The sequence below is a fragment of the Trichoderma reesei genome, assembly GCF_000167675.1.
Source record: "Trichoderma reesei QM6a unplaced genomic scaffold TRIREscaffold_25, whole genome shotgun sequence".
NCBI lineage: Eukaryota > Fungi > Ascomycota > Sordariomycetes > Hypocreales > Hypocreaceae > Trichoderma > Trichoderma reesei.
In genome coordinates, this window is record NW_006711172.1 from 306,605 (window position 1) to 322,867 (window position 16,263).

General features: G+C 55.2%; 4 protein-coding genes across 4 annotated transcripts; 3 read left to right on the plus strand and 1 right to left on the minus strand.

The window, feature by feature from the left end:
* Positions 1 to 2,612: 2,612 nt before the first annotated feature.
* On the plus strand, positions 2,613 to 5,120 carry TRIREDRAFT_123713 (uncharacterized protein; the record flags this gene model as incomplete). The annotated part of the gene is made up of 3 exons (XM_006968678.1): positions 2,613 to 2,657; positions 2,873 to 3,059; positions 3,166 to 5,120. The coding sequence occupies 3 exons, from the start codon at positions 2,613 to 2,615 to the stop codon at positions 5,118 to 5,120; spliced, it is 2,187 nt and encodes a 728-aa protein (XP_006968740.1).
* A 1,969-nt stretch (positions 5,121 to 7,089) lies between these two features.
* Positions 7,090 to 8,724, plus strand: TRIREDRAFT_111272 (uncharacterized protein; the record flags this gene model as incomplete). The annotated part of the gene is made up of 5 exons (XM_006968679.1): positions 7,090 to 7,313; positions 7,740 to 7,862; positions 7,992 to 8,133; positions 8,178 to 8,225; positions 8,506 to 8,724. 5 exons carry the CDS (start codon positions 7,090 to 7,092, stop codon positions 8,722 to 8,724), a joined length of 756 nt encoding a protein of 251 aa, XP_006968741.1.
* A 1,208-nt stretch (positions 8,725 to 9,932) lies between these two features.
* On the plus strand, positions 9,933 to 10,641 carry TRIREDRAFT_123714 (uncharacterized protein; the record flags this gene model as incomplete). Its single annotated transcript, XM_006968680.1, has 1 exon — positions 9,933 to 10,641. The coding sequence occupies exon 1, from the start codon at positions 9,967 to 9,969 to the stop codon at positions 10,639 to 10,641; it is 675 nt and encodes a 224-aa protein (XP_006968742.1). The 5' UTR covers positions 9,933 to 9,966.
* Positions 10,642 to 11,236: 595 nt separating this feature from the next.
* On the minus strand, positions 11,237 to 15,345 carry TRIREDRAFT_81536 (cation transporting ATPase). The gene is made up of 5 exons (XM_006968738.1): positions 14,969 to 15,345; positions 14,701 to 14,900; positions 13,961 to 14,605; positions 13,659 to 13,890; positions 11,237 to 13,541 (listed from the first exon to the last, which is right to left on the minus strand). The coding sequence occupies exons 1-5, from the start codon at positions 15,167 to 15,169 to the stop codon at positions 11,514 to 11,516; spliced, it is 3,306 nt and encodes a 1,101-aa protein (XP_006968800.1). The 5' UTR covers positions 15,170 to 15,345; the 3' UTR covers positions 11,237 to 11,513.
* Positions 15,346 to 16,263: the final 918 nt, after the last annotated feature.

Genomic DNA, 16,263 nt, shown 5'->3' on the forward strand with positions numbered 1-16,263 from the left:
GCCCGACCAAGCGGTCGTGTTGCTCTCATGGAGTTGCACGAGGATCATCCAATCACTGGCTCATGTTGATTGTGTCGAGGCTAGGATTTACGGATACAGCCACCCCCGGAAGGAACAAGACGAGACGAGACGAGACCAGACCAGACCAGACGACGCCAGAGGGCGAGCCCGCAGTGTATACCCGTACCGGTGGTAGCTAAACTGAACTTCACCGCACTGGGATTGGCATTGGCTGACGGGCACTTACACGCAGCTCAACTCAGTCGACGGGTCACTCTCCCGGACAGAGCTAAAGGGGAAGTGAGAGAGAGCGAGAGCGAGAGAGTGCTGGAGCGTACTTGTGGCACCCGCACATCCCGAGGTGAGCCGGCTACTTTCTCTCCTGCTGCTATCCTTTTTCTTTTTGGATTTTGCTGCTGCCATTTGGCAAGGGATGGCAATGCCGCGGCCTTGACCCGGGCTCTCTGAGTCTCTGCTTGGTATAACTCTTCCGACATCCTACATCATAGCCTTGGCATATGTCCGGATACTGCAATGCCTTGTCGGGGATAATGAAGCAAGCCAATTGAATGCTGCAGTGTCCGAAGCCTACAATTGCACCTTTAGAAGCCAGAGGCACTTGGCGGTCTCCTTCACATCATCGCCGAGCTCCGCTTCTCCCATCTGGCATCTTTGCACTACACCCCCCTCTCTCTCCCGCCCGCTTCTGCATATTGCTCGTTCATCCTTGCCGACTCCACCCTTTTGGACGTGCGAATCTGGCATACCAAGGGACCAGGACTGAGAGGCGCGGCTATGCTCCTTTTCGGCCATGGGTCTCCTCCATCCCCGTCATCCCCGGATGCGCGTGCTTCTTCTTTCTCTCGTTTGGGCCCACAGAGGCCGCGGTCGGCCGCCGTTCATGACGCCCTGCCCAGATGAGATGTTTGTTAGATCCGATCCGAGCTGCTCTGTCCCTCTTTGGACAGGCCTGTCTTGCTGGCGTCAGTGCCATCTCCGCTCAATGTGGCCTGCCCTTGCCGCTGCTGCTGTCAGGCCGCTCTGATGATGGGCTTGGCGATAACGGGCGTCCTAAAGGGATCAGGAAGAAGAGATTGCAGCCCCGTCAGTCTTCTCCCCTCTCCCTGGAGCGGTACCTCGCTCTGACGTTCCCGCCCAAGGGATACTGTCCTCTGTGGGATCAAATCAAACCCTGCAACTCGTCCTTGATTGGCCCATCTACCTCGCAAATCACCCATCTGCCCTTCCCTTGTCCCCTGTTCACCTTCATGTTGCCCTAGTCATCATGCCCTGTCTGGTGCGCCGATCGAGTGCCGTGGGAAAGACGACCTGCAGACACCATCTGGTCTTCAAAAGACACTCCTCTCGCGTCGGCCATCCCCCTCTCTCCCACTTGAAGGCAGTATTTATGTGGAAGCCTGAGACCTTGACTCTCTCGAATCTTACCTGCATGTGCGGCTCGCCCTTCTTTGCATGCCACTCTCACCCGCCTTGATCTCTGCCGGCTCCATTACGTTTATGCCCACACCTCCCTCTGTTCCAGACTGGCTGTCAGTCATCGCTGCGACTTGCTCGGCAAATCTGAGTCTCGCTATTGAAACCTACTGACAGTCTTCATCCCCTTGGCCGCAATACAGCTCCGATAGCTTGGCTACAGTGGTTCCACCGTTGCTGGAAACACGCTTCGGTGCCTGCCATTCATACTCTTTTCAGAGCACACGCTGCCGCCTGTATGTTTGATCGCTCCGATGGCCAATCTCGGCGTCACTCTCCCTTGCGTTGGCGCATCGCTATGCATGTCCCAGCTCTGGTTGATCACGGATACCAGAAACTGCCTGACCACTGGGTGCGAAGAATGCTGACCTCGTTTAACCGGACTATAGTGAAACTCATGACGAGATCCCGTTCGTCATCTGCCATTTGTTCGACAGCCTGTACGTCAACAGCCTCCAGCAGGAACGTACGGAAGCTACCATTCGCTCTTCGTATCGAGGAGGAATCTCTCTTGTCGCCTTTTCAGGTCTGGCCATCGTCCTTCTCGGCAATTGGCACCACCCTGGTCACCGCTGCCCTGCCTCTCGACCACTAGCCCTTGGGCCTTGCAGGCATACCGCGGAAAAGGGAAGGCAACCTTCTCCCTCGCAGCATACCTGATCCGTCTTCTTCTTTTCTTTTTTGGAATGCAACTGGTGCTGTGTAGGATCGGAAGACCTCTCCGCCGTTGCTAGCACCGCCTGATATTCCAGCAAGATTCCTTCAGACCCAGCGATTGTCTCACTTACACCACACCCCCCCCTTCGACCGCCAGAAAGAAAAAATAACAAGTCACTCACGAGGCAGCTCTAACGTACAAGTCACGTTCAGTCAAGGCTGTGTCTTCATCCTTACCTCTGGGGGTTGTCGCATATCAAATCTCCGAGCCCAAGCTACGCGAAGGAAGGGGCCGCATCCTGGCTCCGTGGTCGTCGTCGGCTATCTCCTCGTCAAGGCCTGGTTTAAAACATCACTACACGCCCACGCGTCCCTTAGCTAAGACAAGAGGGCCTGCGGTTTCTACTTCTTTCTTTAATCAATCCCTCCTCAGCCGCCTTTTTGCTCCCTCTTTCAACTTCATGTCTACTGCCAAGTTCCAGTCTCCATCCTACAGACTCTTCGAGGTGAGTCGCGTCCTAGACTTTGTTCCAATATCAACCCATTCTCGCCAGAGAACAAAGAAGACAAACAATTGATTGTCTCTCGACTCAACTCGATCCCGCTATTCTTGTCTGTGTTGGATTGTACGCACCAAGAAACAGGCAAAGTCGAACTTGATGAGACTATTCTTGACACAAGAGGAGAAGAACAACAACGCTAACAGCAAACAAATCCAAAGCCGGGCTTCGTAACCAACAAACCCATCATTGTCGACGTTGACGACGAGTTTGGGTCGCCAGAAACCCTGACTCTTAGATACGAGGAAGCTGTCCAGGCAGCACAAAGGGGGGACCTAGACCGAGACTCCCCACCAAACGAGTTCAGCATGGCTGCCTATAGCAAAGCTCAGCTACCTTCCATGAATGGTGAGTGTGTATTGATAACCCTCTTTCCCAAGGTCAATGCGAAAGGGATGCTAGAAACGTTTGGTGAGCATGAGCTGACAAGGCCGTCGCGATGGCTTCTGGATAGGCTACGATACTACGCGGTATCAAGACGCCAGCTATGGACCGTACTCTACCCAGTCCTTCTCAGCCCAGCAGACCGAAAAGTTTGCCCAGATGAACCAGCAGGCGTATGCCGGCAACAACGGAGTAGCTCAGTACATGCCATCCGGGCTCAGCGTCATCTCCTGCGAGCCCTTGGCAGGCATCCCCGGGACCAAGGTCCACTTGAAGATCTCATCGTCTGAGGATCTCTTCAGCCTGTCCTCCACGCAGCCGTTCATGCTGTTCGGAACGATGAAGTGCCCTGCTAGCCTTGTCCGCGATCCGCTGGACAGCAGTGGGTTTGTATACTCGTGCAGTGTCGACGCGCCGCAGCCAGTGGTCACAGGCAGCAACCACAGCGTGCCGCTGTCATTTGTTATCGAGTCCCTTGCTGGAGGCGACATGTCGCGGACGACGTTCGTAGGGACCTTCCAGTACCTGGAAGGGCCCGAGGACGACATCACGCGGACAGACAAGCTGCCCAAAGATGACACTACGACACCTGCTGCCGAGCTGGATCAGGTGAGTCCCTCACCGAAGACAGAGGCGGCGTCTTCAGCGGCTACAAATACGTATGAGTATCCGCAACAGCAGAGTCAGTACGGCAACGCATTCCCTCAAGCCAACAATAGCGACATGATCACCACCACGTATCGAGCAAGCAGCAGCTTTACCGACCCGCACTACCACCAGCATCACCGGCGCTCCCACGGGGGATGGGGCGGCAGCGGCTATGGCAGCACACTGACGCGGACGTCAACGGCCTTTGATCCCATCGGCATCCCGGGCCGGTCGGCCGGACACCAGCTGCCCATCCCGTCTTCGGGGAACAGCGGGACGCCTCAGCTTGTGCGCACCAGCACCATCACCAACGCCAGCGGCAATGGCTCCTACCATCCCATGTCTCTGTACACCAGCAAGGCGGTGCTGAAGATTCACGGCAAGCTCAGCGAGATGGCCAGAGACTGGACCCAGGAAGAGTGGGACAACCGCCGCCGCATCGTCATGTTCAAGAAGGCCCAGAACGGTGCCGTGCTGAGCGTCAGCTTCAAGCCCGTGGCCGTCAACGAGAGGCCCACCAACAGCATCTGCATCTCGTGCATCTGGTGGGCGGAAAAGTCCGAGTGCTACGTTACCTCGGTCGACACCATCCACCTCCTCGAGCAGCTCGTGGCCGCGCCGAACCGGTTCAGCGTCGAGGAGAAGAACCGCATTCGCCGCAACCTGGAGGGATTCCACCCGTCCACCGTCTCCAAGGCCAAGCCGGAGAGCGAGGAGTTCTTCAAGATCATCATGGCCTTTCCTCACCCCAAGCCCCGCAACATTGAGAAGGATGTCAAGGTATTTCCCTGGACAGCCCTCGAGCCCGCGCTCAAGAAGATTATTGGCAAATACAGCGCCAGCCCCAGCAGCATCCTGACCCCCGTGAGCACGTCGTCATTCGCGCCCCCCAGCCACCATGGCCTTGGGGCATCACAGCACGGCCTGTCCTCCCAGCATGCAGATGCCCACGGCCAGTACCCGATGCACTCTGCCTACACCTCGGCGCATCACGAAGCCATCCCTTCGCCCCGGTCACAGGCGGCCTGGGGGCCTGCTTCGGCATACACGACGAGCGCGGCTCGGGGTCTCAGTCCCACGCTTCGCACCCATCACAGCCCCCAGCAGCCGTCGTCCATGCGCATCAACACCAGCACGTCGCAGCTGCCAGCCGTCTCGGCATATGACACGAGGGGAGTGGCCGCCAGCCCCTACGGCACCGCTGGTCTGCATACGGGCATGGGCCACCACCCTGCAACGGCAACGCCTCCTCGTTGGGACACCGCGCCCTCGACTTACGCCGACAGTGGCTACCCGGGCCTCACTTCTCAGCAGCCCACGGGAGGGCCGTCTGTCTATGGCACTTCTGCATATGGCGACGGGCCGTCGCGAGCGTAAGGGCTTACACTGGGACCCCTGTGCTTAGGTATCATCTTGATGATCCTCGCAGCCCAGCACTTCATGTTGTCATTCAGGCATGATGCAGGCAGCACCGGTTCCCCATTTATTCCTGTCAGAAGCTATCGTCACCACATGGCCTTTTATTCTTCTGTTGTGCAGGGAGTCACGGAATCCCATGAACAGATTGTGGAGGTCTTGGGTGTAAGTCAGGTGGCCGCATCAGACCCAATCAGCATCCATCCCTCCCACCCCCCTACCACCATCTTCGCCTACCCAATCGGGTAATGGCCACCAGCGAGCGCAAATATGGAGTCGTGGCGTCTGATGCTGCGTATCGTCGTCGAGGTCAGCGACTGGTCAGATTATCCAAGTGCCGAGTCGTGTTTCACTCATTGCCGTCATCGTCTTTTGATTTCTCTGATGGCATGTGTTGGATGCGCTGATCCAATAAGCAACCCGCGCTATTGTATGAGGAGCCGCACAGCAGCAAGTCCTCCGGGGCTTGTCCTTTGTATCGAATGGATGACCGGGCTGTCTGGCTTGTCCCTTACTTTGAGGAGCACGCATGCCATGGCAGGGCAGCTTCACCATGTCAAATTCCCTATGTTTTATCATAGTCACGATCGGACGTCTCTTGGAAACCAAAGCACTCTCCTTACGATGGCCACGCGCCTTTACTTATTTCTTTTGTTTCACTAGGTAGGCATGTTTATACCCGGGGTCGAGGAAGAGATGGATAAGGCTTCCCATGAGCCGGTGATAGATGTATTGGGAATCAACAAAGTTGGGGGAATAGCGACATGGTATTATATGGTAATGGATGGGTTAGACGGATGGAAATGCGGGATCTGGGCTTTGCAACGAACGAACGTCAACGGCTTCGATGATATGGGAGGACTTGGATATCCGAAGGAATATCGGGCGTGGATATGGGACGGAATCTGGATGCTTTACACTACTTACTACTGCCGTGCTTCTCTCCTTTGTTTATTTCGTCCTCTCTATAGGTAGTCTTCATTTGTTCGGAGTACGTATGGCATGAGCGTATATAGAGATATATATGTACCCTGTTTTAGGTATTTGCTTTAGCGATGTGATTTATGGAAGCTTCATGGCATTATGCGTTGTTTCATAGCGTGGATAATGAATCATTTCTTATACAATTGGAGCATAAGATTTTGGGGTGAGTCGTGCACTTCTTGATTGACTATACCTGGAGGACAAACAAGTACTTCAGCTAAAATCCAGATTTGCCTTCTATAGCCTGGTCATATACAAAGCTTATAGCCTGGATATATACCGTCCTACCCCATCCATCGCACCTCTCCAGGCTAGAGACGCGCATTTTTACAACGTGTGTCGTTAGATGCAGCATGCATATGCTACGGAGTCTCACCACGCCACGAAGGCAATATCGTGAAATCAACTTTTGCTTTGAGCAAACATCACAGCTGGAATTTTGCGTATATAGGACAGAGGTCGTAAGAGCATGAACAGCCTATTGCCCGCTCATGTTCTCCTTTGACTTGAGTGGCTGTTGTTGGAAGGTGTCAATCTGACAGGAAGAGCCGAAAGACAAGGAATGCTGGAAGCAGCTCTTCACTTTGTCTAGACCTTCACACCTTGCGAAGCTTTTTTGCAGCTTACTTGGATGTGGTGGTTTAGTTCCTCAAGGGACAAGGAGAGGGTTTTCATCTACTGCTTCCATTATGGTAAACATCCACGCAGAGTCATACCAAGCATTTTCACCATCAACCCATCTTGTACAGAACCATCATGGCTCACAGCAGAGAGCCAATGTCGAAAATGATGGACTACTTCAACTCTGATAGCTTTACTATTAGCATAATGAAAATGCTCAAAAAAACCAATATCCCCGGCCTGACCGTCGCCATTGTCCACAACAAGGCGACCACCTCCGCGGCTTTTTAGCGCGTTTGCCTTCTCGTCCCAGATCCTGACGACAATGGCCAGACCGATAACGCCGCAAAAGCTCTTTAAGATTGGCTCAGCGTCCATATCACTGACGGCCGCGGCTGTAGCGCTGCTCATTACCGACAGCCGGTGCCCGGAGGTCAGGTATGATGCGGAGATGGCCGAGTTGTTGCCGAAGCAGTTTGTGATGCCTGGCAATAAGCACGATGGGGTGACCGTGAAGGATATCTTGAGCTACAAGACCGGGATGGCGCCGTGAGTTGATGCCTCCCTGTTACCATGGATTGCCTGGCTCGATGGCTGGGGCTTCGTGCCTGTTGCTTGATGAGGCTGCCCATGCCTTGTATTTCACTAGTAACGATGATGCGCAGATCGGCTTCGATGATACTTATCGTGAAAATGCGTAAAATATCACATTGAATGTGCGCAACCTGTCGACGGCGGCTCCCCTGCGGTCCCGGCACTTGCCCTGCAACCTCATGTACACTGCGGCGTCGTACCTCGTTGAACGCAAGTCGGGCATGGCCTTTGCTGGAGTTCCTTGACCAACGCATCTTCTAGTCACTGGGCATGACGAGGACCAACATGTGGCTGGATCGCGCGTGGAGAAAGGGGATCGGGGGCTCCATATGCCCTGAATACTCATGGGATCCCGTGACAAAATACTATGGCTGTAACAAGGCTGAGAGTCCGGCAGTCCAGGTTGCGAGCTCCATCGTCACCAACGTTGACGACTACATCAGATTTGGGGCCGTTCATCTTTGGCCACATGGAGAGCGCAGACGCTGCGGGCGAGCTACTGATGTAGGACTTTCTTGACGAACTGCTCGACGTACCGCAGCAGCAACGGCTCACGCGGGACCAGACAATACAGCAGGTGCCCTGGAGTGGCCTCTGTCTTTATAATGATGGCTTTAACTTCGAATTCAACAGACAAAGTGAAGCTGGAGCAGCGTCCCCCGGGGCAGAGGCGAGCGAGCAAAGTCCCGCCCAGGGCAGCCTTGCCCAAAAGATACCGCTACGTAATTACTTGGGCGAGTTTTGGAATTCGGGATGGCGAGGCATCAACGTGACTGTGGGTGTAGAGAAGGGCCAGCTGGTCATTGACTGCTCAAACAGGTTCAAGGGCTTCATATTGTTGCTGCATCACGTCGCCGGGCAGACGACGTACGTTGCCCATAAGCAGTACGTGACGGGGGGGCTTTGGGCCGGCTGTACACGTCGAGTTTCGGTTTGAGGAGTGCCGTGTGCAGCGAGTTGGCGTGATGCTGGAGCCGGAGCTGAGCGGCGTTGATTATGCTGGAGATGCCGTTGTTTTGATTGTGTGTGTGTGTCGATGGCTGAAGCTGCTTCTTCACCAGCAGTTGATTACTAGGTACTTTCCTACTAGGTACATAGTATCACCGAGTAAATTGATTGTGTCATGAGGTACCTACACCCGAGGCAGAGAAGGCTGACCGCCCACGGGATAATGCCGTCAACCACCGCCTTGCTTCGTGCTTGCTTCAAGATTGAAGCTGTTGACCTGGACAATCTCTTTGCTATTAGCAATATCCATGACATTCGCTTTCTCTCCATCCACGCAGTCTCTGCTGCTACTAGTTCGACTTGCTCCCCCCGCCGGAATCCAACAAAATCGACGTCAAGATGGAGTGTCTCCATCTGATCGGCGCCGCTGACCGAAACCGGCCCAGATCTCAATGCCGCTTATTCGCGGATCTGGCAAATCTGGCGTCTGCTGGATAGCCGAGAGGACGGCAACCAAGGCGAAATCTACCTCTAAAAAACCGGGAACAAGGAACAAGGAACAAGGCACAAGGCCTGTCAACTTGCTCACTGGCTGACCCTCTTTGCTCAACATAAAATAAGAAGCCTAAAATCAGACCCGCGGGGAGGGGCTCCCCCCAAAATCTCGAAATCTCGCAATCTCCAGCGGCCGCGATCGAATCGGCTATCAGATAAAGCACCGACACGAGCTTTTTGTTGCGAAAGCTGGTTGCAGCCAGTCAGTCAGTCAGTCAGTTACCCCTCCCACCTCAATTGTGTGTGTGTGTGTGTGAGTGTCAAGTGTGTGGTCACCAGCCCCCAACAAGACGGACGGATGGGATCCTGCTGGACTCCAGTTCCGGCCCGGCGATAGACTTGCGCTTTTTCAGAGATGGCACTTGCATCGCATCTGACAGCTTACAGATTACCTGCAGATCAGATCACAGGCGCCGTTACCGTCATTACGGCCGCACCCCAGTAGAGGTACATTGGTAGGTACGGAAACGAGCGCAGAACTCCAGCTGCTGCTGGCGCTGAGACAGGCTACAGATTTGACGGATACTACCTACTAGGTAGTACGGGTACAGCTGCAGCCCGTTCAACAGTTCTTCACGGTAGGTACATACAAGCACCAGCCAGCCACCCAGTACGAGTTCAGCAAAGCCGACACGACTCGACTCGACGGGACTCCCAAGCAAGCTGGAGGCTTTTTCCGGCTGACCCTCTTTATCTCCCAAGCCCGCGGTTCCGACCAAGGCCCCCAAGGCCCCCAAACAAAGTCCCGGTCGATAGCGCTCCTCACCAATCAGCCATCCCCAAGCCAACCCACCCCTGCTCGCCGTTTGTCTCTCTTCCTCCTCGGAAGCCAGACCAGACTCCTTCCGAACGACTCGATATGCTCCCGTCGCGAATTGGAGGTCAATCCTTGCGTCTGGCCGCTTTCCGTTCCAGTTCTGCCCGGTCCTCGTCGCTGACCTTTTCTCCCGCCCACCGCCCTGCTGCTGCTGGGAACCGATACTGCGCTTCATCCTCCTCCTCCTCCTCCTCCAGCAACAACAACAACACCACCACCACCACTTCTGGCTCAGTCCCTGGTACCGTCTCTGGAACAAACGCAAAGACACCCGCTCGTCTGCCCGGCATGCCTGAACACGACCACGACGTTGAGCGCTACCTGCGCGAAAACCACCAGCGCCTCTTCGAGAACAACAGGAAATGGGCTGCCGAGAGGCTCAAGCAGGACCCCGAGTTCTTCACTCGCCTGTCCGCCGGCCAGTCGCCCGAGTACCTCTGGATCGGCTGCAGTGATTCGCGCATCCCCGCCGAGGCCATCACGGGGCTCGGGGCCGGCGAGGCCTTTGTGCACCGCAACATCGCCAACATGGTCATCAGCACCGACCTCAACGTCATGAGCGTCATCAACTACGCCGTGCGCCACCTCAAGGTCAAGCACATTGTCGTCTGCGGCCACTACGGCTGCGGCGGTGTCAAGGCCGCCATGACCCCCAAGGACATGGGCCTGCTCAACCCGTGGCTGCGCAACATTCGCGACGTCTACCGCCTCCACGAGAAGGAGCTGGATGCCATCCCCGACGAGAAGAAGCGCTACGACCGCCTGGTCGAGCTCAACGTCTTTGAGCAGTGCCGCAACGTCATCAAGACGGCCGATGTGCAGTACTCGTTTGAGCACAACCGTTATCCCATTGTCCACGGCTGGGTCTTTGGCTTCGAGGACGGCCTCATCAAGGACCTCAACATTGACATGAGGAAGATTCTTGCAGATATCCAGAAGATTTACAACCTCACTGATGAGTAATACGACTCATTGGGCCTTCTGAATATCCTTTTTCATTTTTACTTTTCTTTTTCATTACGAGTCATTGTGGTTATGGATATGGAAGCAGCATGGGGTGTTTTGGGATCATGGCGTGTGTGAGCGAGTGAAAGCAGGTGGTTGTTGGACACATTGTTTTTGTTATTTTATTCTGGCATAGCATTCGCCTGCGGGTGTCAGTCGTGACAACCACGGGGTGGTGATGCAAATGGAGTCGTTACCCTGTCTTGTCCCTGCCCTTGTCCCAGTCGATTGAACCTTGTCTCTTCCAGCTCCCGCCAGCCAATGGCTGAGTGTGACTGTGCCATTTGTTGGACATGCCCCCGTGTCTCCTCCCACAGCGACCAGGGCATGCCTATGTCCCACAGAATTAATTGCCGCTTTTTGGGACTCTTCACGGATTGCCGGGTTTGAGCCACACGTGCCTTTCGGTCAGGATGACTGGTAAAGGGCAGAAACATGACACTTTTGGGCTGAAAAAGCTTCGTGGGCCTTGCGTCTTTATGTGCTGACAAGCATTCAATTTGCAGGTGTTATAGCAATACTACATGTTCCTCCATATGTTATCATTCTGAATGGTAACGATCGTTGCTTCATACAAACAATACAGGTACCTCCAATCTGAGCCTCTTGTTGGGTATCTCGCCTTCAGCACTTCAGAACTACATACATGATGAAGAATAATGCCTCTTCAAAGGTAGGTGGAAGAATGCTCCCCTGTCTTCTATGCTACGACAAAACCTCTAAATGACGCATTTATAGATGCTGGTAGATGAACGAAAAGCAGGAAAATGGACAGGTCATATGCAGACATAATAACAGACAGATCGAAACACTTTGGCAATGACTCTGTCTCACACAGGTGAGCGAGCTTGTGTGTTTGCCCGCATCGCACTGTCCCCCGTCTCCCTCCTCGAAAAGGACACCCATGTCTTGAAGCTCGACATGGAAAACGTCTTCTTGAATCTGGGCCCGTCGTCCTCCGGCCCTCCCTGACCCCAAGCGCCCCTCTGCACGGGGGCGTCTTCCAATAGCCGGAAGTGCCGCTTGGTCAGCTTCCACAGCTCGACGCCTGTGACATAGACCAGCGTGAATCCAATGGAGAGCGACCATTCCCAGGAGATGCCTGTATGCTTGAAAAAGCGCGTGTTGAGGAACGGGATGTAGACGACAGGAAAGACGGACAGGCTGCCGATGACGACGGACCAGAAGAGGAAGCGATTGCTGTACACGTCCTTGAAGAAGGGGAAAAAGCTGTCGTCGTCGGGGTTGAGCCGGAACATGGACCTGCGGAGGCTCTTGAACTCCCACGCGGAAATGAGGATGAGCCACGTCAGGAGCGCAAAGGTTGCTGCTCGAGCGCGGAACACGGGACGGCACGATTCGGAGAAGTGCGTGTTGCAGTCCGTCCCGAGATTCCCGTCGTTGGCACCGTAGATGACGATGCAGAACGTGCACAGGGTACATACGCCCATGAGGAGGCCGTACACAATCATGTCAACGATGATCTGGTTGGTGAAGACGCCTCGCTTCTTGTCCTGGGGCGGCTTGCGCATCACCTCGCGCGCGGCAGCCTCGCGGCCGAGGCCAAATGCGGGAAACGACGACGTGGCCATGTTGATCCAGATGATTTGCAGCGGGGAGACGGGGAAGACGGAGAAGCCGGAGCTGTCGACAAAGGCGAGGCCGGCGACGAGCAGGATCACCTCGCCGACGTTGGAGGCGAGCAGGTGCAGGACGAACTTTTGAATGTTGTCGAACATGCGGCGGCCCTCGCGGATGGCGGCGACGATGGAGTTGAACTTGTCGTCGGTGAGGACGATCTTGGCGGCCGACTTGGCAACGTCGGAGCCCGAGCCCATGGCGATGCCGACGTCTGCGCGCGACAGCGAGGGCGCGTCGTTGACGCCGTCGCCCGTCATGGCCATGAAGGCGCCACGGCGACGGAGCGCCTCGATCATGCGCGTCTTGGTGTCTGGGGCGCAGCGGGCGATGACCAGTGGCAGTTCCTCCAGGGCGTCAATCTCGGCGTCTGTCATCTTGTCGAACTCTGTCGCCTTGACGACGATGGACGCGGCCACGTTTTCGGGCAGGATGTTGAGGTTTCGAGGGATGATGCCGACTTCCTTGGCGATGGCCTTGGCCGTCTCCGGGTGGTCGCCCGTAAGCATGTGGACCTTGATGCCGGCCTGCGAGCACTCGCCGATGGAAGCCTTGGTCTCCCTGCGGGGAGGGTCGTAAATGCCGGCGAGACCGACAAGGATGAGGTTCTGTTCGACGGTTGAGCGCAGCTTGTTATCTTCCTCGGCGGAGCTGGAGCTTGTCTGCTTGGAAGTGAACTTTCCTTCCCACGGACGGTATGCGACGGCAAGTACGCGCTGGCCCTGTGAAGCGAGGGCATTCATTTGGCTGAGGACAGTCTCCTTGAGCTCGTCTGTCATGGGCTGCTGATCCTTGCCGACGCCTGCAAAGGCGCATAGGTCGAGGATACGCTCGACGGCGCCCTTTGTGAATACAAGGCTGTTTTGAGGATCGCCAGCAGCAAAGCCAATGCTGCTATCATCTTCAGGGGCGTTATAGATGACCGACATGCGCTTGATGGAGCTATCAAAGGGGAACTCGGCGACTTGTTCCCAACCTTGTCCCTCGAGGCTCTTCTTGCCATGGCCAAAGCGATGGGCAAAGACTTGGAGCGCAATTTCTGTGGGTTCACCCGTCGTCTGCCACTTCTCTTCATCTTGATCGAAGCGCACGGTGGCGAGGTTGCAGAGTGCAGAGGAGACGAGGAAAGCACGGAGCTGGTCTGTCATCTTTGTCGCTGGCTCGGGACTGGGTGGCTGATGAGGAGGCGACATGTTGAGCTTTTCGTCCGGAACGTCAAACTTGAGGACTGCGGAGCTGCGTTCCTTGTCGAAATCACGCTGCGGCTGCTTCTCCTTGTTTGCTTCGTCTGCTGGTTGCTGTTGCTTCTCCTTGTCTTCCTGGATCCGCGAGTACACGACGCGGCCCCTTGTGGGATCGCTCGGGTTCTGCGAGTCGTGCACGGTGTAGATGTGGGAGGAAGGGATCCAGGCCTGGCGGACAATCATGGCGCCTTCAGTCAGGGTGCCGGTCTTATCGGAGCAGATGTTTGTGACGCCGCCGAGGGCTTCGAGGGCGGACAAGTCGCGGACGACGACGTTGGCTTTGCGCATGACGGTCACAGCGACGACCATTGTGATTGTCAGGACACTATATACGCATCGGTCAGTATATTGTGAGAAAGGGGCAAAGTGAGAGGAGGATAGTAGGAGAGACGTACGCAACAAGGGACTCTGGAATAATCGCAATGCCCAGCGACGTCGCATAGATGATGACCTCATTTCTCATATTGAAACGATTCACCCCAAACACAACGATTGCCAGGCCAACAGCACAGCAAAACAGCACGTATGCCAGGGCGGACAGCTTCCTCTGCAGCGGCGTGCCGACAGTCAAGCCCAGGAACTTGCCGACGAAGTCGTAGATGCGCTTCGACAGGCCGACGACGGGCTGAGCCTTGCCATACTTGCGCCAATTCATGGACCGGCCGGCCTTGCGGTGGTGCTTCTTGGCGGAGGAGGCGGCGATCTTGCCGACCTCGGTGGCCATGCCCGTCGCGACGACGATGCCCCTTCCGCGGCCCTTTTGGACGGTGGTTGTCGCGTAGGCCATGTTTGTGCGGTCGGCGATGCCGAGGTCAGCTTCTGAGGTGGCTATGTTTGCGTTGCCGCTATTGTTGTCACTGCTGATGTTGTTGTCGGATCCGTGGGTGGTGGGGATGGAGGTGATCTTCTCGACGGGAATGGATTCGCCTGTGAGCTGGGCTTCCTCGCAGGCGAGGTTCATGGCTTCGAAGAGGCGGAGGTCGGCGGGGACGGTGTCGCCCATTTTGAGGAGGACGATGTCTCCCGGGACGACTTCCGAGCTGTCAAGAGAGCGTAAGCACGATCCTTCTGATAGGGAAGCAACTTATATGTTCTTCTAGGGCCAAGGGGGTCAGATATGGAAGAGGAGACTCACTTGGGAATGACCTCAGTTTTACCATTACGGAGGACCATGGCGCTGGGCGAGGACAAGGCGCGGAGAGCATCCATGCGCTTCTCCGCGCGGTATTCCTGCCAGAAGCCGATGGTGACATTGAGGAAGATGACAAAGGCGAGGACTCCTCCTTCGATGTAGTCTTTGATGCCGAAGCTGAGGGCCATGGCAAAGACGAGGACCTAACACGAACCCGTTCAGCAACAAGCTTAACACGCAAGGGGAACAGTGGATGGTGTAAGCCACTTACAATAATCATGGCGTTGAGCATCTGCTTGGCCAGAATGCTGTACCAAGGAATCGTCCCACCGACGTCGAGCTCATTCTTGGGGTACTTGGCCTGCAAGGCGGAGACTTGCTCCGAAGTGAGCCCTGTGTCGACATTTGTTCCGAGAGCCTGCGCTGTCTCTTCGACGGTGAGCAAGAAGGGGTGCTTGGGGAACTCAGCCATCACACGAGGGCGGTAAGGCTACGAATGACGAGGCTGAGAGGAGCTGTTGTGGCCAAGATAAGGCTGCACATGGATTGGTGCCTGTGGAAGAGCAAAAAGGTGTGTAAAGGAACACTATTGTATACTATCAACAGAGTTTCCCTTTCTTGTGTACCAGAAAAAGACTTGGTTCGTGACAAAAGAAGGACTTTCTTTCCCGGTATATTGGGATGCAACGTTGAAAGAAAGTTTAGGTTGAGCATGTGCAACGGACGGAAACGCGGGGACACATGGGGTATTAAGTACTTTGCATCGATCGAGGAACGACCATTATGAAGGAAGAAGACTTGTGGGAAGATTGGATGTACTCTGTTGTTGCCATGACGAGGAGGAGGACGCTGGTTTGCTGGTTGTGGTGAAGATGGCTTGGGCATAGCGGGTCTAGGTTGCCTTGGCGGGGGGGCGTGATGAAGACGAGGCTTGGGGGAGGGATGGCTGGGGGGCCATGGAGTTGAGGCGGTTTTTTCTTTGGATGTTTTCGTCTGGGGAAGACGTGTGTGTTTGGATTGATGGCTGGGTAGTATTCACGACTTCTGGATTTGGTAGTATGTTGTGTGTTGTTACGCTGCGTTGTCTCTTTGGCTTGCTCCAAGTCTGGTCTGACGATATGAGACAGGCCCGATGGAACTGGAGTGCTAACCCTCGTGGAATCATTGTCGACTCCCTTGGAACGTGGTCATGACAGGTCAAAACTCAGTCAATCACATCATTCCACCCCCAAGAAAAGCCAAGAAACCCCCAAACCCCAGCTCATCTTGGCGCCAATTCTCCCCATTATCTGAGCAAAAGCTCACAATCGCAGAGCAAAAGGGGGACGAGAAGTCGCCTGTCAGTTCTTGGCCTTTATTCGCCAAGGATGACATGACCCAAGCGGTCGTTTAAGGTTATGCTCGTCTACGATGCAGTTCCGACAACCCAGCCAATGGGGTGCCACTTCGAAGATAGAGGAGGGAGGGGAAACTGTTCTGCCAAGAGGTATTGGCTCTACTGTGTAGACTCTATGGCTGGATCTTGGCGCTTTTTGGTGGCTTTTTTTTCGGGAGATGTGTGTCAAA

Excerpts from the sequence above, each read along its gene's own strand:
- TRIREDRAFT_81536 (XM_006968738.1), bottom strand. The coding sequence starts at position 15,169 with ATGGCTGAGTTCCCCAAGCACCCCTTCTTGCTCACCGTCGAAGAGACA. Across the intron at positions 14,901-14,968 it reads TGCTCAACGCCATGATTATT|GTCCTCGTCTTTGCCATGGC; the intron begins GTAAGTGGCTTA and ends GGTTCGTGTTAG. Across the intron at positions 13,891-13,960 it reads ATTCCAGAGTCCCTTGTTGC|TGTCCTGACAATCACAATGG; the intron begins GTACGTCTCTCC and ends ATGCGTATATAG.